Source organism: Panthera pardus, unplaced genomic scaffold (genome assembly GCF_024362965.1).
Source record: "Panthera pardus isolate Hobbes unplaced genomic scaffold, ASM2436296v1 HiC_scaffold_10, whole genome shotgun sequence".
Classification (NCBI taxonomy): Eukaryota; Metazoa; Chordata; class Mammalia; order Carnivora; family Felidae; genus Panthera; species Panthera pardus.
Genome location: NW_026526655.1, coordinates 373,398 through 395,146, shown reverse-complemented (window position 1 = coordinate 395,146; position 21,749 = coordinate 373,398). Strand labels below are relative to the sequence as shown.

Sequence of the window (21,749 nt, the reverse complement as noted above, 5' to 3'; positions counted from 1 at the left end):
CAACACGCACGAACCCTGGGCACGTTGCGCTACGTACAATAAGCCAGTAACCAAAGACACACAGGGTGCGACTCTGCTTGGATGAGGTCCCTGGAGTCGTCAGGCTCGTAGCGCACCGAGTGGGACACGGGGCACCGGGGGCCGTAGGGGGAGACAATGGGGAGTCGTGACTCACGGGGCATAGAGCTTCAGTCTTAGGAAACCCAAGTGTCCTGGGGATGCGCGGTGGCGATGGCTGCTCGATTGCACGAATATACTTAACACCACGGACGCACGTCCGTAAACACAGGTAGGATGTGGGGCGCCCAGGGGGCTCAGTCAGTTAAATGTCTGACTCTCGATTTTGGCTCAGGTCGTGATCTCACGGTTTGTGGGATCGAGCCCTGTGTTGGGCTCTGTGCTGATAGTGTGGAGCCTGCTTGGGATTCTCTACCCATCCCCGCTGCCCCTCCCGTGCTGGTGTGCACATGTGCACTCTCTCTCTCTCAAACAAATACATAAACGTGAGACAATTGCTTGAGAAACAGTCAAGATGCTAAAGTTTGTTGTATGTATTTCATCCCACAGTTTAAAAAAAAAAAAAAAAAAAGAAAAAACAAAGTTCGGGAGTGAAATAGTCCCAAGAGACTTGCTGAGAGCAGACTATGCTACGAGAAGGGCCACTGATGTAGGTCTTGAGGATGAAGGGAGATGATACCGCTGGAGACGCAGGGCCACAGGGAGGAGAGGAGAGCAGCACACAGAGAAGCAGTGGGTAATGAGAAGAGGGCACCGTTTCCCCTCACTGTAATTTCCCCGCAAATCAACTATTTAAAGCCAAAAGAACAGTACCATGAAGATTTATGGTGTGTGTGTGTGTGTGTACTTTTGACATCGATGTTTACACAAACATGTTACGGGTGTGACGACACCGTACAGAAGAAACGGTCAGTGGGACTGCAGAGCGGGAAGAAGGAAGCATCGGCTGTGAAGTCGGATTATCCACAACCAGTGTGAAGGGGCAAATGTCACGGTAGCCTCCGAGCAACCATTAAAAAAATGAGGGAGACACAGTTGAGAAGCTAACAGCCATAGAAACGATGAGACCTCTCATTTGTGACCACGTGGGTGGGCCTAGCATGAGTGAAACAAATCAGCCAAAGAAAGACAGAAACCAGAGAATTTCACTTATATGTGTTATCTAAAAAACAAAACAAGCAAAAAAAGCAGGAAGAGACCCATAAATGCAGACAACGCGCCGGTGGTTGCCAGAGGGGAGGGGGGGGTGCTGGAGAGAAGGGCGCAGGGGAGAGGGAGGGCCAGGCTTCCGGTTCCGGTTCCGGGGCGAAGGAGTCCCGGTGCGGGACCACAGCCAGTGGCGCTGGAGGAGCGTCACGCGGTGACAGCCGGGAGCTACGCTCGTGGGAGCACGGCGTCCTGCCCACGCTGTCCGGCCACCGCGTTGTACACCTGAGAGTGACGTGACAATGTGTGTCAACTATATTTCAATAAGAAAAAGCGGGGGGGGGGGTGCACCTGGGTGGCTCAGTTAAGCCTCTGACTCTTGGTTTCAGTTCAGGTCATCATCTCGTGGTTCGTGGGTTACAGCCTGTGTTGGGCTCTGCACCGACCGTACGGAGCCTGCTTGGGATTCTCTCTCTGGCCCTCCCTCACTCTGTCTCTCTAAAAAATAAATAAATAAACATAAAAAAAAAAACCCTAACAGAATAAGACAGAATGCCAAATATATTTAACCCAAGAGAATGCAGTAAAGGAACAAAAACAAGAAAGAACAAAAAAACAAATCAAGATGGCGGTCTTACAACCAACCATACGAGTAATATTGTTCTTAAATGTAAGTGGACTCAACATTCCAGTTAAAATATAGTTTTTTGACAATAAAAGCAAGCCTACAAGAGATGTACTCTGAATGCAGACAAAGAGGTTCAATGCAGAAAGGTAGGAAGACAGACACGGCACATAGACAACCACCACCGGAGAGCAGGTATGGTTGTTATTCTCCAACTTCAAGGTACACGCAAGTTACCAAGGGTAACATGTCATAAACATGAAATATCATACGTACGCATTTAATAACAGAGCTTCGAAGTTGTGAAGCAAAAGCAGGCGGAAGTAAAGGAGAGAATTAGCCTCAATGATTGTTGGAGAGTTTAACACCTGTCTGCAATCAGATAGAACCAGACTCCCTCCCCCAAAAAGTTCAGTAGTATGCTAGAAATCTGAATGACCCCATCAAGCGACCTGACCTAACAGTGTCAGGTCCGCTCACCCGACAACTGTCGACTTCTTACTCATCTGGACTGTGTATGATATATTCACCAAGTTATAACACACATTGTGGCATAAAGTAACTCTAAGAACATGTTCTCTGGGCTTTACAGAGTTGAATTAGAAGTCACTAGCAATACGGTAAGTAGAAAATCCTTAAATATTTGGAAAGTAGTAGCATACCTTCCAAATAATCCAGTTCCAAAAAGAAAGTCACTAGAGAAAATATTTTGAGCTAGGAGGTCGTAAGAACACACTCTACTAGTACCTGAGGGAGGCAGCTGAGGCAGGGCTTACAGGAAAATTCATAGTTTCAAGTGTTACAAGCTAAAAATGGGCTAGATATCAATGATGCAAGTTTCTCATTTAAGAAATCAAAAAACAGGAGGAAATTAAACTCCGGATGATTAGAATAAAAAATAATATGAAGCAAAACTTCTCCAATTTATGTACTTTAGCAATACAAAAATTCAGCAATAACTAAAAATGATAAATCATTACAATCAGGTGGGGTTTACCTGAAGGATGCAAGGTTGGTTCAACATCTGAAAAACTGTTCCTATAACGAATCACATTAAGAGAATAATATAGCAGGGGCGCCTGGGTGGCTTGGTTAAGTGTCTGACTTTAGCTCAGGTCACGATCATGCGGTTCGTGGGTTCGAGCCCCGAGTCTGTGCTGACAGCTCAGAGCCAGGAGTCTGGTTCAGATTCTCCCTCTCTCTCTGTTCCTCCCCCACTCGTGCTCTGTCTGTCTCTCTCTCTTTCTCAAAAATAAACAAACATTAAGGAAAAAAAACAACAAAAAAACATCAATTCCAAAATCATAAACCTTAAAGTAAAAGAGAAAACCATAAAAATTCTTGGAGAAAATGCAAGTTACTCATCTCTGCTGCCTGGCTTGGGCAAAACAACTTACGAAAGGGCATTAAAAGGACAAACCGTAAAAGACAAGACTGGTAACAGAACGTGAAAAGTAAGACACTTTGTTAACGAAACGAAAAGCTAAGTCATCAGCTGGAACGCTGTTACCGTGTCAACGTGCAGACCTTGCATGCAGAACGCGGAACCTTCAGAGCTGGGCGACAGGGGCACAGGATGCGGGCGCTGGCTTCACAGATGAGAAACGGGCACCAGGAGGGTGCGACCCCGTCAGGCATCCGGGAGTGTGTTTATCAGCACAGGGAATGCCGTCCGCGGCCACTCAAGGACCAGTGCCGCAGAGAGGGCGGCCCGGGGACCGTAGTGAGGTCGCGCTGGGCACCAGTAAGCCTGGCGCCCACGGGACTGGGCGGTGGCAGGCCGAGGTCGTCACCCGAGAAGTGAAACCACGTGTCTGCGTGCAGGAGCGCACAGACGCTCGTGACGGCCCAGAGCTGCAAACAAACCAACCCACGTCCGTCAAAGAGAGTAGACAAAGCTGTGACGGACGTGCCCTGGGCATCAAAACACCCAAGCTTCCGCTAAGAGCAATAGCAGGAATGAATCTCAAAAGTGTTTCCCTGAACGAAAGGAGTAAATACTGGATGGTTCCATTCATAAGGGGTCCCAGAAGTCGCACACCTAGTCTGTGGCAACAGAAATCTGGCCCTGGTTGGGGGGCAGGGGCTGGGGGCCGGGCTATTACGGTCTTGACTTACGGGCATGGACACCTCAAGTGTATGCGCTAATTCTACGTAACTATACTTCAAAAGAGTTGATTTTTTTTAAGTACAAAAAAAAAAAAAAAATTCTAGTAATCTCTGATAATTAAAACACAGTGGACTGGCCCAGGGTGGAGAGGCAGGGCGCCTGGACGGGGAGGGGGGTGGCAGACAGGCAGGGCGCCTGGACGGGGAGGGTGACGCAGGCCCTTCCGGCTGGGGCTGGGACAGCGAGCCTTTTATCCGCACAAAAGTCTAGGTGCGTTGATGAGCTGAAGGGGAGGTTTTAAGTCAAGCTGTAATGCTTCTGGAAAAAAATACATAGAATACGTATTTTCTGACCTGTGTTCAGGGAAGACTGGTTAATTAGGAAACACCAAAACCTATCCAGAAAGGAGAGCCTGGGAAACTGAACCACATATAATTAAAGTTTAGTAAGAGGAGGAAGTGATACAGACAGGAATGGATACTGGCACCACAAGTAACTGACAAGGAGCTTATATCCAAATTATATGGGGACGAAGCCGGCGGGACAGACACAGCGGACGCGGGTCAGAGGGCCGGGTCAGGGCTTCCCAAGAGGAGGGACCAAGCAGGCAGGGATGGACACTGCTCAGCCTCACTGGCCGTCAGAGCAGCCTGACCGCACAAGTCGGCACCTCAGGACGCGGGGAGTTTCTGGAAGGCAGGGCCTCTCTGATCCTCAGTGTCAGATGGGGGCAGGGGCTGGACCCGCTGTCTCAGAGCCGTGTGGACAGTGTGGAGTCCTGAACGACCAAACACAGATGGCAAGTAACAGAGAAGGGTGAGGACGGGGTTGGGCTTCAGTGGCAGACAGGCAGGGACCTGTCCCGACACCTGCCACTCCCAGGGGTCTGCAGAAGCCAGGCGTTCTGCCTGCCAGCTGCTGGGAGGACAGACACACACTTCCAGTCCCCGCCCCCCTCCCTTCTTCTGGCCCCACATGTGAGCTTCTCACTTCCAGGTTCTGTCCATGTCGAGCCAGCGGGGAGGCCAACCCAGGCACCCACCAGCCTTCGGTCGGCCGGGTCACTCTGCGGGGCTGAGCCTTCCTCTGGCCCTGCCCCCACAGGCTTCACCTCACCTCCTCTGTCCTGCAGAGAGGGGCTCCTCTGTTTCCTAAAGCCCAAAGTCAGTTCTCCAGCAAAAATAAAGCTCCCCCCACCTCCACAAAACGCCGATAAAATAAGTAACCTCTGGCAAGTACCAGCAAGAAAAAGAGACAACGGTCATACGCAAAAGATCAGAGATGTAAGGTGGACACAGAATGGCAGAGAGAGACCAGTACGTGTCACTTCTTCCTCAAACTTGAAAACCTAGAAGAAAGGGCACCTTTCCCGGGAACCGTGAGGGGAGGCTGCCAACGGAGCAACGAGGGAGAGGGTCGGGCAAGCAGGGAGGGAAGCAGGGGCCGCCCAGGCTGAGCCCAGATGCTGTCCCCTGGACACCCACCAGGAACAGGCAATTTCCACGGGGCTCCCTCCTTGTCAGGGAATGGAAACCACTAAAAAGCTCCCAGCTCACTCTGTGAAAAACTGATACCCAAATGGATAATAATTCCTGAAAATCATGCAAGTAGGAGCTACCCTCAAAAAGCAGGCACGCCTCAACACTTGGAAGTTATTATTCTGATTCACTGCGTCAACAGCTTCAATGAGAAAAAACACAGAATCCTCCCAAAAGAGGCTGCAAATGCATTTGATGAAACTCAAAACCCCTTCCTGAATATAATTCTTACCATAGTAAAAACACAGTAGAAACAGGATGTCCTTACCCGACCAGCCCGCGAGCCCCTCACGGGGTGAGCGCCAACACACGTCTCTGCTCGGTCAGGGTTGTGCCCAAGAACCAGCTGTCAGATGTGATAGACACGTCCCAGTTCAGCACAGGTGGACAGAAACCAGAGCCCTCCCACCACCAACAGCAATCAGAAGGCGAAGCCACATGCCGTCGGTACAGCCACGAACGCTAGAGAGGACCACGACGTCACCTGCCATGAAACGTCCAACACCTACATAACTACACAAGATTATAAAGAAAGAAACTTGGTGCCCCCGAAAGAGCGCAAACTAGACCTGAAACCATGGCAACACAGCCCCGAGCCGCTGTGTGCTGCTGCAGACGAGGAGGCCGCTTCTCCCCGGATTCATTCGTGCACTTGTGCAGCCCAGCACATACGGCTCATGCAGAAGAGGAAGTGCTGAAGAATTCACCAAGGAAATTTAGAGAAAGGAGTATCGGGAATCTACGTTATTGAACAATTTTAAATTACTGTCAGTGAGGAGGCAGACAGACAGACGGACACTTCCTCTCCCATCTGTGGGATGGGCCCGAGCCAGGCAGGACACTTCAGGTCTGTGGGGCACTGGTCACCACGGGTCTGTACACGGCATCACGGGAAAACAAATCTGGGACGGACTGGGGTCTGAGTGTGAAAAGCTACAAGAGTGTGGGGAAGGGAGGGATGCTTGGGTACTCTGGTCATCTGAGCAGAAACACCTCCCAGAGCCAGAACCCAAATCCAGACGCCATGGAGGGAAAGACCCCTGGAGGGAGCGACAGGAAAGCTCACAACGGGTGGTGGAGCACGGCACAAACCAAACTACCACGTGCCACCAAACGGGGACTGTGTCACATAAGCAGCAGACACGGGGGTACCAGCCACGCACACAGAAAGCGCCTGTAAGTGACAACGCACACAACACAGGCAAGGACCGCGAATGTCAAGTAGGAGAGGAGACGTGGGGACGCTCGCTGCATCCACGAGTTCGACGTAAACACGGCCGAGATGCCGTCTTCGATCCGTCAGGCTTGCGAGGGCCAGTAAGTCTGTGAGCAGCGCTGATGAAGGAGCAGCGAGCCAGGTGCCCTCACGCAACGCTGGTGGGAACGCGGCGGTCAAGAAAAGCACTTTAACGGAATCTGTCACGATTTAAAATGTGCCTTTGACCCAGCAATTCAATCGGGAGAAATCTCGCAGAAGCGGACAGCACAAACGCAGAAGGACGTGTGTGCCCGAAAAACGGCAAACCCGAGGCCCCCGCCCGCTGGCCAGGGACCAGGTGTCCGAATGGTGGCACACCCCCATGCGGGCACGAGAAAGCACGGGCAGACAGGCTCGGTCAAGCAGAAAGGCAGACTTCAGGCCGAGGGATGGGCCGTGACCCTGGCCCGAGCGCGTGACGGTGGCGAGGGCACCCGTGAGGGGACTGCGGTGTGGACTCACCTGCTCCACGTGGGGCTCCTTGGCGAAGGAGATCCTGGCGACGGAGTGGGACGTGATGCATAGCTCCTGCCCGTTCACCTCGCCCTCCTCCACCTCCACGATGCCTGCGGGACCGCCAGTCCTCAGTGTCCCGCCCGCGGCTTCCTAGGCCGCTGCTCCCACCACCGGCCTTTGCACCCCAGGCTTCGACAGGTCTGAACTTTGAAGCCATCGAGGCAACGACCTGTCCCCCTGGCCAGCACAGAGACTCCCAGGCGTCGAGGGGGAAAGACTCACGGGTCCTCTTATAGCTGGGGCGGGGGGGGGGGGGGGGGGGTCTGTGGAGGGTCATTCTCTCCGGGGGTGCCCTGACCCTGGCCCTGCCCTGGGCCCCATGAAAAAGGCCAGGAGGCATCTCCCTCCCGGCCATTTGCTGCCCCCTCGACCTCCAGCTCACTACTGCCTTGGGCAGGCCCACCCCAAGTCGGGCTGGTTCTGTCCACCTGCTTCTAGGAAGTGAGCCTCACTTGGACCAGTGAGCAAGGTTAAAGGTCAAGCAGGTGTGATTCGAGTAATTTCCAATTAATCAACCCTGTGAGCTATCTTAGGGTGGCCTGGCACTGGGGGCAGTGCGGACTTCCAGAGAACCTCGGGCCACGTGTGGGCCTCCTGGTCTGGTTCCCTCCACGCAGCCCCAGCCTACAGGAAACACCCGTGTGCAGCTCAGGGGAAAAGGGGACCCGCAGCCCCTGCCACCAGCTCCCTCCCGCCAGCCCCACTGGGCCTGTCCGAAGGCCTGATGCTTCCCAGAGGTCACTTGCAGAGTGGCAGGCGGGACGCAGATGCCACCTCTGGCGCTGGCCACCCCTCTACTGGCACGCGGGCAGGGGGCGGGCCGTCCAGGGACAGTACCTGTGTTCTGGGCGCTGACGAAGGCCACCTTGTTGGTGTCGGGCTTGAGGCGGATGAAGCCACACTCCCTGTGCATGGGCTTGTGCGTGTCCGGGTGGAAGGCGTTGAACCTAGCGGGCGGGAGGGTGAAGGCCCAGGTAGCGGATTCCCCCGAGACAGGGCCGGGCTGCGTGCACGTGCCCGTCTCACTGTACGAAGCCCCCACCCACCAAATGCTTCTTGTTCACGTGGAAAATGCAGAGACACATAAAAGACACGGCCCAAGAGACACGAGAGGCCACGTGTGTGGCCCGGCTGCCAGGTACGTCGGGACTTTCTGTCTCCGACCCAGAAGCCGCTCCTCTAGGTGCCACCCGCCCTCGCTCTCGTCTGTGTCCCCGTCTTCCCGACCATCACGACTGACAGTGACCTTGATGACAGAAACTCGGTCTCCATAGTTTAGGCACGCGCCTCCCGCAAGGCTCCTCCATGCTTTTCAGTCCCACGCGCCCCACGAGCACAGTCGAATCCCGCCCTCACCCCAGGCTTTGCCTCTTGGGAGCTATTATCGTGCTCGGGGGTCCCACCAACCCCCACGTAAGACACAGCAGGCACGAAGTCAGGGTGCTGACAGAGGACCTCAAAGGCCGTGCGCTTGGCTGTGTGGCACGAATCTGAGAACCACGATACCAACCGCTTCTCTGAGACCTCACACGGCTCGGCTCAGGGGGGAGTTCCGGGAAAGGCATGTTCGTCATTTTATTCTCAGTGACACGGGGGTGGCTGGTCTCCATACAGGACCGCGGCAGACACTGGGAACTTAACCGAGTGCCGGCACCACTGATGGTGTGTTTGCATCAACACGCCCGAGGCTTTGTGGTCGGCCGCGCGTCTTCAGAAACGCGACCACCAGGAAGCACCTCGTTACCCACTGTGCGACCAGATTCGGGGCAGGAAGAGGGCGCGTCTCCGAAATACAACCAAGTTCCTTTGTGTCTTCCCACCCGGCGCCCGCCGCTCCGTCCCCGGCCCGGACCTGCTCTCGCACGCGGTCGGGGGCACACTTACGAGAAGTTCAGCACGGGCTGGCCCACGTGGGAGATGTACACCTCCTCCAGGTACCGGAAGGGCTGCAGCGTCGGGAAGGTGCCGGCTCCCGGCGGGTCGGACAGCCAGGTGCCCAGCATCCAGGACAGCGGCTCCACCACCGGGTTCATCGTGGGGGGCTCTGAGGACAGAGGGAAGAGGCGGTCAGTGGGCTCCGTGTCCACGCTCGGTGAGGGAGCACGCCCTCGTGCGGACAGCAGAGCTGGTGCCTCCGTGAACGCGCACCAGCCGGCCGTCGAGCCGGGGAGAGACAGTCAGCAAATGTCATCTTGTCAGATGCAGCTCCCACACGGGGGAGACGGCAAGAGGGCCTGGAGGTGGGCGGGGCCGAGGCCAAGTCCAAGGAAGACAGGACCCGCGGAGGAGGGCTGCCCTGCGCCAGGCTGGCGGCAAGAAGTGGGAACAGCTGTGGGTGGAAAACGGCGGGTCGCCCCTCCACCGTGGGAGCCCGCCCAGGCAGACACAGGTGGCCGGGGAGGGGTTGGGGGGGAAACCCGCTCCTTCCCCCAGCTGGCCGGCTCCTCCCGGCCTCTGCAGATGGCCTGTGGACAGCTGGGAGTGAGCATGGCCATAAGACTTTCGTAGTTAGACGACAAGAGAAAAGTGAAGTCGGGACTTCGGCTACCACCTATGGTGGAGACCAGGAATAAAAGCTTCATAGTCAAAGGTCTGGAGTGGGACAGAGCAGACAAACACCCTGCCCACGGGGACACCGGTGTCCCACCGAGGGAAGAGAGCAGTCCACCAAGAAATAAGAAAAGGATGCTGAGTGTGTGGCGAAAGAGGCGACAAGCCGAAAGGGGGTGGGGGGGTGTGGCATTTGAGCTTGAAACTTCGAGGGCGGAGGACGGCTCCCTGAGATGCGTGCAGAGGCCGCGGTGGGAGTGGGCCTGTGGCCGCTCTGGGACACGGAGGCTTCCTCAGGGCCAGCCGGGCCAGATCCTGGAGGACCCTGGGGACGTCTGAGTGGGAGACGCGGGGGCAGCCGTGCCTGGTGGCGGAAGAGGGCGGCCTGGGCCCCGTGTCGCCGGTGGAAAGGGCCAGATCCCAGGGGTGCCCTGCAGGGAGAGCCAGCTGCACGCACTGATGTCTGGGATGCAGGGCTGGCGAGCAGCACCCGAGGTTCAAGGAATCAGGGAGACAAGGGGAGAGCAAAGCTCGGATGGTTTGGGCCTGTGGTTCTCAGAATAAACAGAAATCGCTGTTTTTCAGCCAGCCAGCCAGCCAGCCACAGCCTCTGAGAGGCTCTCTGTCCAGCGGACCCTGTGTCACATCCAGGGCAGCACTTGGGGCCGCTGTCCAGGCCCCACCTGCTGGTCCAGTCCCCTCTGAGAGCAGTGCCCGCCTGGGCTGGTGAGCATGGCCCTTCCCCTGGGCACATAGCCTAGGGTGGCGGTGGTGGAACTGCAGCCAGGCCCCGTGGGCCTGGGATGAGGGGGAGGGAAACAGACAGGGAAGGACCCAGAGAAGGAGGGAGGCAGACGGACAGACATAGAGAGACAGACCGGAAAGGACCCAGAGACGGAGGGAGGCAGATGGACAGACATAGAGACAGGGAAGGACCCAGAGACGGAGGGAGACAGAAGGACAGACACAGAGACAGATCGGGAAGGACCCAGAGACGTGGGGGAGACAGACAGACAGACAGACACAGACATAGAGACAGACAGGGAAGGACCCAGAGACGGAGGGAGACAGACGGACAGACACAGAGACAGGGAAGGACCCAGAGACGGGGGAGAGACAGACAGACAGACAGACACAGACATAGAGACAGACAGGGAAGGACCCAGAGACGGAGGGAGACAGACGGACAGACACAGACATAGAGACAGACAGGGAAGGACCCAGAGACGGGGGAAGACAGAAGGACAGACATAGAGAGACAGACAGGAAAGGACCCAGAGACGGAGGGAGACAGACGGACAGACACAGAGACAGGGAAGGACCCAGAGACGGGGGAAAGACAGACAGACAGACACAGACATAGAGACAGGGAAGGACCCAGAGACGGAGGGAGACAGACGGACAGACACAGACATAGAGACAGACAGGGAAGGACCCAGAGACGGAGGGAGGCAGACGGACAGACATAGAGAGACAGACAGGGAAGGACCCAGAGACGGAGGGAGACAGACGGACAGACACAGAGACAGGGAAGGACCCAGAGACGGGGGAGAGACAGACAGACAGACACAGACATAGAGACAGACAGGGAAGGACATAGAGACAGACAGGGAAGGACCCAGAGACGGAGGGAGACAGACGGACAGACACAGACATAGAGACAGACAGGGAAGGACCCAGAGACGGGGGAAGACAGAAGGACAGACACAGAGACAGATCGGGAAGGACCCAGAGACGTGGGGGAGACAGAGACAGACAGACACAGACATAGAGACAGACAGGGAAGGACCCAGAGATGGAGGGAGACAGATGGACAGACAGAGAGAGCCGGGTTATGCTCTTTCTTGCCTCAAAATCTCTCTGGGGATCTCTCTGAGGGAACAGGGTTGGTAGGTGAGCATTATCACCTCTTTCAGAAAGGAATAAAAAACGACAACAGAGATAATTGAAAAACGCTTTCCCTGGCCTTGGCTCTCAGGGAAGTCAGGTCACAGACACAACCCACGGCCACCAAAATGCGCAGGAGGGCTGTGTGGGGGCTGGGGTGGCCCTGGGACCCTGCCCGTGTTCACAAACAGCAGGAAAGGAGCCGGGCCCCTGGCGGGTGCCACTGACCTTCAGGGACACAGGACCCCCCGCCCCCCTGCTTCATGAGCACCCTGCATTCCCGTCAGACTGTGCCAACCGCGGGAGCCTGAGAGTGGACATGGGGCCTGGAGCCTGAAGACTGAAGTAGCACTGACCCCCACCAGGGCCCAGAGGAGGCCGAGTGTAGGCTCTGCACACAAGTCTGCACGCACGGGTCTGTACCCAGTCTGTGCACACGGCTCTGGCCCACGGGTCTGTGCATATGGCTCTGTGCCTGCTCTGTGCACACGGCTCTGCCCCCATGGGTCTGCGCACATGGGTCTGTACACACGGCTCTGCGTGCCCACTCTGTGCACACGGCTCTGTGCACGGTGAAGCAACCACCTCCAGGAAGAAATGCAAGAACATGGGAGAGAAGCGGCAGGAGAGCAGGAGAGGTGAAACTCCAGCAGAAAGAAATCGGGAGAGACGCATCAAGAAGCTGGGAGTGGAGGTGGACGAGGACAGCATGGCACTCACGGCAGACACGCGCTACAGAGGACAATGAGAAGAGTAAAACGAAAACAAAGTCAAGAGGTTTGGAGACTTGGGCTGGGGGCGTGTGCAACATGCAGCCTGTGCAAAGACAGGTGCGGGGAGAGGGTGGGGGAGGGGGGAGAGGCTATGGCGGGGGGGGGGGGGGGAGGGGGAGAGGGGAGGGGGGGACCTGGGCCGCGCGCGAGTCCCACGGCTGGGTGTCCTCCTGTGAGAGGACGACACGCGTCCACGTGGCTGCTGTTCACAGCTGCTGGATGCGGAAACCTCCCCGCGGCTTCCGGCCGACGAGTGGGTGAGCACGACGTGGCACAGCCAGACGGAGGAACAGTATCCGTCATAAAAAGGAACGAAGAGGGCACCTGGGGGCTCAGTCCGTTAAGCGTCTGACTCTTGATTTCAGCTCAGGTCATGATCTCATGATTCGTGGGACAGAGCCCCACGTCGGGCTCTGCAGTGACAGCACAGGGTCTGCTTGGGAATCAATCAATCAATCACACTCTCTCTCTCTCTCTCCCTCCCTCCATCCCTCCCTTTGCCCCCTCCTGCGCGTGCGTGCTCTCTCTCTCGTAAATAAACTTAAAAGGACTGAAGCACTGACTAATGCTACCACGTGGATGAACCAAGAAAAAGACCACGCACCCTGATTCCACTCATATGAAACGTGACAACAGGCGAGCCCGCAGAGGCCCAGAGCGGACCCACGGTTCCTCCGCGGCAGCGTCCGGCAGATGCTAGTGCCACACTTACAAGATGCACGGGGAGAGTGAGCGTCACGGATTTGGTAGCTGCCACAGGTGTGTCTGACACAGCCGCTCACGGCCCCACGTGGACATCTGGAGGCGCTGGTCCACTGAGATGTGCTTTAAGGCTAAGACACACACGGATTTCAAAAACTCAGCACAAAAAGGACTTCAGACATCTCAGTAACTTTTAGGTTCCGATGGTTATGTATCGAAGTAACGTTTCAGGTAATATTGGGTTAAATAAAATACAGCATTAAAGTTCACTTCACCTGTTTCTCTTTACCTTTTTATTTTTAAGCAGGTTCCAGGCCAAACGTGGGGCTTGAACTCCCAACCCTGAGATCAAGAGTCGTACGCTCACTGACTGAGCCAGCCAGGCGGCCCTCTCTTTACCTTCTTAGTGTTGCTACAGGACAATTTCAAACCACGTCCGAGCTCACGCTGTGCTCCTGTTGGACGGCGCCGTGATGGACGGTCTCTACACTAACACTCAGGGATCTCCGCTACAGCGAATTCTGAGGACACCACCAAAGGACAGCCTTCGCCAGGCAGCCACAGGGAAGTGACAGCAAAGGGATTCCCGGAAAGTCATGGAAGCGTTCCCCAGGAGAACTGGTCCCAGGTGGTGGCCGCCCTGACCATGCCCGAGGTCTACCCCCGAGTGGCGACGTCACGGAGGCGGGCAAGCCAAGCACAGACCAAGTGGGGAAGGTTTTACTCTAAAAACATACGCCATGGTACAATATAAAAAATAAGGCAGAGCTAAAGCCACACGTACCGGAACTCACCTATGAAAAGGAAAAGCTGTTCACACTGGATCACAGAGCAAGACCTTCAACTCTTGCTGCAAAGGAGAGATTCACCAGACAGAATCACTCAGAAAGGCATTTCAGAGCCAGGCAAAGGTGGGCCCAAGGGAAAGCTAGCATCGTGCTCCCGTGGTGAGGGAACATGAACTTCCACCCAAGATGCGTTAGAACAGACAGAGCACGGCTCTCCAGAGCGCTCAGGGTCCCGGTCCCGGCGAAGACCCCGCGGTCAGGAAGACGCAGGCGACCAGCAGCAGCCGTGACAAAGCAGAAACTACTGACGACACACAGATGCTCACAGGAAGAAACCAGCAGGAACCGTGGTTCGTGTGGGTCCGAGAGAACAGCACGGCACGGAGGGCTCACTCCATACGACTAGAGAGCTAGTTCTGAGCGAGCGACGCTGTGCTCCGCGCCCGGGACTGCAGAATCTCCTCTCCAAGCCTCACGAAAACTGACCTTGTAAATGGTCAGAAAGTAAAGAGAGTCCCCACCATGTCGTCCGACCACAGCACAGCAAGGCTATGAAAACATGATCAGATTTCCCTCAAAAATGTCATGCCACAAAAGAGACCATGTACGTAATCTGCGTTTCTATCTGCATGAAATTCTAGAATAGGTAAACGGGTGTGGGGTGGGGACTGGGGCAGGAGGGCACGGAGATCCGGGGACTCTGGGTGATGGCATCACATAGGAGTCACGGAGGGACACCCAGGGCTGTTTTACTTATATTAACTGTACCTCAGTGAAAACATTCAGATGTGAATCTTCCACAAAGCAAACAAACATGAAAAGAAAAAAACAATCTGAGCCTGGGAACGCCTTCCCAGGACCTGTTTACTGTCACCACAGCACAGGTTCATGAGTGGCCAGGTGACTCCAACCTCAGCTGGCACTTCAGGGGGCAGCCTAGCCTCCCAGGGCCCCTGGTCTGTGCTGGCCGACTGCTGCCCACAGGGAGACAGCCTTCTCTTGCAGATTGTTTTGGTATTTTAAGAAAATCTAGAACTACTGACCTGGGGGTAAAATACCCCTATTTCTGAAGATGCATTTGAATGACAACTGCAGCTTACAGCGTGAGGTGTGGTTCGGTGAGTCAGTGGTCAGGGCCCGGGCATATGGACGTCCTCCCAACACCCCTGCAGGGGCCCGGGGGTCTGCTGGGCCTCCTCCCCCCGCAGGTGCTGGCCCTGGAACCACTGAAGGTGATCCTCAGAGGATCTGGGGGCTTTCTGCGTCAGCCCTCACTTGCCAGTAGGCAAGACAGGTGTCTGCACAAGCAATTCTGACAAAGTGACACCAGAAGGGGGGGGGAGGGGGAGAGGGAGTGAGGGGGGGGAGGGAGGGGGGAGGGAGCGGGAGGGGGGGAGAGAAGACAGGAACAGCACACAGGTGGAAAAGGTGCTCCGAGATCTTGTGAAGGGTGGGGGACGGGGGACTGCGACCGCCCACCCAGCTAACGCAGGCAGATGCAGGCGGAGCCTGGCCCATCCCAGCAGCCCTGGACTGCACCCTCTCTACCTCTGGGGTGCTGACGCAGGGCCTTGGGACAAGACAGCAGCACCCCAGGTGGTCTGCTAGCACGGGTCTGGCCCGTTCCCTCTTTCCTTGGTGACGACGACTGCGGGCCAGAGTGCAGGTGCTGTGCTGTGGGGGCTCGGGCAGGGGACAGGGGACCGGGGGGAGGGGCTGGAGTGGGTGACTACGGCTGGGTGAGGTGACACAGAGGGACAGCCTGCCCAGGGTGGGGACCAGGGAGGTGGGCTGCGGGGACTCATACCGGAAGCCCGGAGGACAGAATCGCCGGAACCACAAAATGGGAAGGGGGCTTCAGAGGTGATGCGGGCCAGGAAGAGTGGAGGAGAACAGGGATGGGTGGGCGGGTGCGGGTCAGGGGGAAAGCCCAGCAGGGGCCGGTGTCCCAGGCTGGCAGCCCGGAGGGGGATCGGGGCCAAGGGTGGACATCACCCCAGGACAGGTCAAAACCCCCAGAGGGGTGGGCTCAGCAGGGTCACAGCACCGGGACCCGGGGTGAGAGGGTGTCTTCAGGAGAGCAAGTGGGAGAGACAGCTGAGGGTCTAACTTCTGCCTCTAACCAGTCTGTGTAAACCCGTTCGGTGGGCTTTGCAGCGGCGGGAGGGTGCACAGTAGGTCACGCAGAGCCTCCGTACAGGAGGCTCAGCAAGCCCTTGGGGAGACACGACGCACTCAGACACCAGTGGTTTCTGAGGCCCACAGAACTCGCCTGATGGACCTGCAGAAGCCCCTCTGACGCGCCACATTCAAGCGGAAGGAAGCAGTGTTTCTTTGGCAACGCGAAGTTTCTGGAATGACTCTTCAAAGAAACACCATTTTGAGCAGCAAAAGTCAGAACCTGCGTGGAAGGTGCGTGCCATTAAGCCAATGTCAGGAGACTCTGGGTCGCCTCGCCCAGGGTCCACGACCAGCACGCACGTCCACCAAACCTCCAGCCCCAGGAGGCGTGGGATTCTGCCACGGAGAACCTAACTGCTCTGAATTAGGTTCTTCAAACGTAGTTCTCCCGGCTTCCTGGCAACTTGCTCTCGGCTGTGACGAATTTTAATTGAATAAGGATGACGGGGCAGGCACTAACCCGCCGGTGGTGGGCAGGGGGATTCCACGCCTCCTGCCAGGTCTGGTGCCCCCGGACGCCGCCCCCTGGCACGGGGTGAGCCAGGTCCTCGGCACCTGCACCCCTGCCCACGGCCCTGCCGCCACCGTGTCTCCTCCTGTTTTCAATGAAGCGGTGCAGGGGACGACCAACAGGGAAATTCTAAGATCCAAATGTCAAGTTACGTGAAATATGTCAAAATCCATCCAATCACATCCCTAAGACTGGTGTCTTTCACTCCATGTAAATCATACTTCATTAGAAAAATGAAAGTAAGATAAACTTGAAAGTCAAACAAACGTGCATAAGAAGTAAGGGATTTCAGCCTATTTGCCACTTTCTACCTCTTCAAGTAAATCAGACAGGCTTTTAGTTTCATTTTTTCCTTCTTTTATTAAAACCTCAACCGAAACGCAAAAACAAAAATTTAAATCTTCTCCAAGAAATTTAAATTTTCGTTTGTTGGCCCAAGACAGCAAAAGCAGGCTTACCCATCACTAAGTTTTCTGAACTCCAGACACCGTCAAGGTTCTTCAAGGTTGTTCTCTGCCAACTGACGGAAACGTTTGCACCTGGTTACTAACAGCTTGGCAGGAAGGGAGTGCCAAGCCGAAGAGTGCATTCTGGGAAGTGTAGTTCCAGCCGGGAGAGGACAAGGACACCCGGAGGTGACCGAACTGGGATCTGGGAGGAGATCATTTCGGGGCTTAGGAAGGTGGGACCTGCCAGGGAGTGAGGAGTGGGGCCTCGGCCCTGCACTGCCTCCCCCGGGGGCCACGGAGGGAACCCATCCCTTTAACGGGGAAGCAGGCGGAGCCAGGCACATGGCAAAAGCTGTTTCTGTAAGTCACCCTGGAAACTCCTGATGCGTCCCTTTGCATCTATCTCCTAGAGGGCCGGTGGACACTCATCTTGGCTCTGACACGGGTGCTCAAGACTGCTGTCTCTCCTGGCAAAGGTGTCAGCAGACAGGCCCAGGACCCCAGCGACAGGAAACAAGCAGACACGCTCGCTGGGGACGGACGCCTTCCTGGCGCCTCCCACCCTCCCCCTGCTTTGTGTTAGCAGACGGCAGTGTTTCCGACACCGGCTGCAAACACGAGAGACAGAGGGCCCAGGCCGCCGTCGCCTGGCTGGCGCTGGCCGTCCCGGCGGAGCAGACACTGTCCTGGCCCCGTGACCGCTCGTACCGCACCTGCCCGGCGCCTCAGGGGAAGCTGTTCTTTTGAGATGGTGGCAAGGCCCTCACTTTATTACTCGTCAGATGAAAAGGTGTTCGCGCACAGGGAAAAAAGAAAGGACAGGAAATAGGGCAAATGTTCCTGTAAAATACAGAAAGACACAAAAGGAGACCAAGTAGTTATTATTTGCGAGTATCATGGTTGATTACCTAGTTAACTCCAAAGCCTCAACTGAAAAACTATTAGAATAAGTGACTTTGATAAGATGGTTTGTTTTTAAAGTTAGTAGCTTTCCTACATATTAACAATAACCAAATAACAGAGGAGGGAGATTCACGGTTCAACTCTGACCCATAAAGAGCTTAGAAGCCCTAATTCCTGTCTTTACAACAAGAAAAACATGGAATGAACTGAAAATCAGTGGCTGCCTGGACCCATCAGAAGTGAGGTCCCAGTCTCCCAGAACTTGAAGGGACATGCTCACCCGGGGCAGATGTGAGCTGACAGGGACGCTGGATGACAACTGGGCAAGAGGCTGGAGCTGAACGCAGACGAGCAGGAGACAGTTTCCTGGGGGCCCCACGCTCCCTCGGGTCTCATTTCCAGGAACCCACCAAGTTCTCACTGTGAGAAGCCAAGGAAAAAAAATCCCCTGGTCTCTCTCCGGCACTGGAAGGGGAGAGAAAGTTCTGACCGGAGCTCAGAGCATGCTCCAAAGGAAAGGGCTGTTGTGCAGTGCAGATGTCACCTGAGCTTTACTCTGCTGGGGACGGCTTCCCCCACGAGCTCCTACGGCCTCCCCCCCCGCCGCCCCCCACTCCAAGAGGACAAGAACGGGAAGGTCACAGCCCAGAAACACAGGCCACAGAAAGCTGACTGCAGAGTGTCCCCCTCCCCCACGCCCTCCTCAGGGCTCCGGCAGGTGAGGGGATCAGAGCAGAAAAAGCCGCAGGTGCAGGGGCTGGGAGGGAGTCCGGCAGACAAGCCCCAGGACAACAGTGGAGACGAAGCGTAAAGACAGCAGAGGAATCTGAGCCTGATGCAGGAGAGATCAGACACAACCCACCTGCCAGGCAGGCCAGCTTGGCGGCTCAGGTTCCATTACCATGTCCACCTTTCAGAACGATTATAAGCCATGCTAAAGGCAAGAAAAAATTCAGTCTGAAGAGACAACATCGGAACCTGACTCCGATAAGGCAGAGGTTCTGGAATCCTCAGACTCGGAATTTAAAATAACTATGATCCATCCGCTCAGGTTCTAGCAGAAAGAGCAGACGGCGTGCATGAACTGAGCTCTGTAAATGGAGAGGAAGCTGACAAGGGTCCAAAGGAAAGGCTGCACATCCAAACCAGCGCGAGACAGGTGAAACCTGGGGTGCCTGGGGTCCAGGAGAGAGCCAGTGAGCTCGAAGGCAGGCAGCAGAGACGTTCCACAGTGAGATGCAGAGAGCAGAACGCACACAATACTGGGGGGTTGGGGACAATTACAAAAGATATGTGTATGCATCATGGCAATGACAGCCAGAGGACAGAGGGAGAAAGGAGAAGAAATACATGAAGTAGTAGCTGAGAAGTTTTCAAAATTAATGACAGACACCAAACCACAGACCCAGGAAGCTCAGAGGACACCAATCATGACAAATACCAAAAAACCGACACCTGCGCGTTTCATATTCAAACTGCAGAAAACCAAAGATGGAGAGTCTTGAAAGAAGCCAGAGGAAAGGACTCTTACCTATAGAACAAAATGGGGAAGAATCACAGAGGGCATCTTGTGCAGGCAACAAGAGTAGAATTCCATGCCCAGAGACACTGTCCTTCAAACACAACACTCTACGTTAGTTGGGATTAAAATGAAAACTTAAAAGGCCCCTGGAGGGCTCAGTCAGTTGAGCCTCTGACTCTTGATCTTGGCTCAGATCGTGATCTCACAGTTCGTGGGTTCAAGCCCCACATCGGGCTCTGTGCTGCTGGCGCAGAGCCTGCTTGGGATTCTGTCTGTCCTTCTCACTGCCCCTCCCCCACTTGTGTGTGCGTGCACTCTCTCTGGAAATGAATAAAATGAAAACATAAGAAGAAAAAAAAAGAAAAGAAAAAGAAACTGTCCTTCAAAAAAGTAAACAAGAACTGGGGTGCCTGGGTGGCTCAGTAGGTTAAGCGTCCGACTTTAGCTCGGGTCACGATCTCACAGTCTATGGGTTTGAGCCCCCCATCAGCCTCTGTGCTGACAACCCGGAGCCCGGAGTCTGCTTTGGATTCTGTGTCTCCCTCTCTCTCTGCCCCTCCCCTGACTTTTCTGTTTTTCTCTCTAAAAAATAAATAAACATTAAAAAATAAAAAAAACAAAACACTGATTTCTGGGTGCATGGATGGCTCAGTTGGTTAAGCGTCCGACTTCGGCTCAGGTCATGATCTCAAGGTTCGTGAGTTTGAGCCCCACGTCGGGCTCTGTGCCAATAGCTCAGAGCCTGGAGCCTGCTTGGGATTCTGTGTCTCCCTCTCTCTCTGCCCCTCCCCGGCTCGCACTCTGTCTCCCTCTCCCTCTCTCTCAACAAACAAACAAACAAACAAACAAACGAAAACTAAAAAAAAGTAAAGAAGAACTAAAGACGAAAACTTTTTCAAACAAAACCGGAGGACAAAACTTGGTAGATATGCCCTATAAGAAATAGTAGTTCTTCAGGGAGAACGATGAAACAGGTTGGAAACCTGAGTCTGTACAGACAAGAGCACTGGGGAAGGAATATGTGAAAGATAAAATCTTTCCTTTTTCTTAATTCACCCAACAGATGAATGTGTTCAGATTAATGGTAGTGAGCCCAGCACATGCACAAGTGAAACGGAGTACCGGTTTTATAAGGGACGACATGGGGGTGACGGGGACGCCCAGGTCTCAGGCGCCTGCGCTACCGGGGACGCAGCAATGTGTGAAAGTGGATGTACTTGAGTTGTAAACGTGGGGCGAAAACCCCAGCGCCCCCACGAACAGAGGTGCGGCGAGAAGTCAAGTCAGTGTGCTGAGAAAGGGACACAATGAAATCACACAAAATGCTCAATCAAGGCCAGAGAAGGTGGAAAAGGGGAGAACAGAAACGGGAAGCAGTCACAAATTTGAGCGCTTAGCCTCACTGCAGCAATTATCACTTCAAATGTGAACGGGAGGGAGAAGACAGTCAGGAGACTAGAAAACACCCAACTATATGTTGTCCATAAGAAACCCACTTTAAGCATAAAGACATAGACCGAAGGAAAGGGACAGAGAAACATCTATCCCGCTGACACAAATCAACAGGAAGCTGGAGGAGCAATGCTAACTTCAGAACAAAACAGACGTTAGGATCAGAAAAATTATCAGCCACAAAGACGAACGTTACATAATAACAAAGGAGTCAATCCTCTAAGACGACATAATAATCCCTAATGTCTACGTTCCTAACAAGGGAGCATTCAAACACACGAGACAAACGGACAGATCTGTAACAGGAAACACACAAATCCACTGTTACAGTTGGAGGCTTTGACACTCCTCTGTCAGAAATGCACACATCCAGCAGCAGAAAATCAGGAAGGACTTGGCCAAACTCAAGGGCGGCATCAATCAGCTGGATGTAAGTGACGTCCGTACGCTACCGAGATAGGTAATGTCACATGTCGGTCTGATGCAGCTAAGAGATGCCCAGAAAGCTGGTAAGACATTACTCGTGTGTGTGCCTCCGAGGGTGTTTAGGGAAGATAGGAGCCTGTGAACTGAGTAAAGTGGAGGGCCCTCCCCTAGGTGGGTGGGCACTGAAGGCTTGAATAGAGCAAAAGGCAGAGGAAAGGTGACTTTGCAGTTAGAGCTGGGAGGTCTGTGGTCCTGGGACATCAGTGCTGGTCCAGGACTCACGCCCTCCCGCCACCCCTCCATCCCCCAACAATTCTCAGGCTTTTGGACAGGGACTAGACTATGCTTTCAGCCTTCCTGGTTCTCCAATTTTGTCATTCTTAACCACGGGAGC

At 54.8% G+C, this 21,749-nt stretch overlaps 1 protein-coding gene across 2 annotated transcripts in view; it reads right to left on the bottom strand.

The window, feature by feature from the left end:
- The window catches only part of THAP4 (THAP domain containing 4), a 41,750-nt gene that overhangs the window by 7,485 nt on the left and 12,516 nt on the right, over window positions 1-21,749 (bottom strand). The window contains exons 1-4 of one of the 2 annotated variants that reach the window (XM_019445276.2): window positions 17,062-17,295; window positions 9,096-9,255; window positions 8,049-8,158; window positions 7,158-7,261 (exon numbers count right to left, since the gene is read on the bottom strand). In XM_019445276.2, coding sequence (XP_019300821.1) covers window positions 7,158-7,261; window positions 8,049-8,158; window positions 9,096-9,255; window positions 17,062-17,065 — 378 coding nt within the window. In that variant the 5' untranslated portion in view covers window positions 17,066-17,295. Of the gene's footprint in view, window positions 1-7,157; window positions 7,262-8,048; window positions 8,159-9,095; window positions 9,256-17,061; window positions 17,296-21,749 lie in introns of those variants that run through there. The other variant, XM_019445274.2, reaches the window with a different exon arrangement.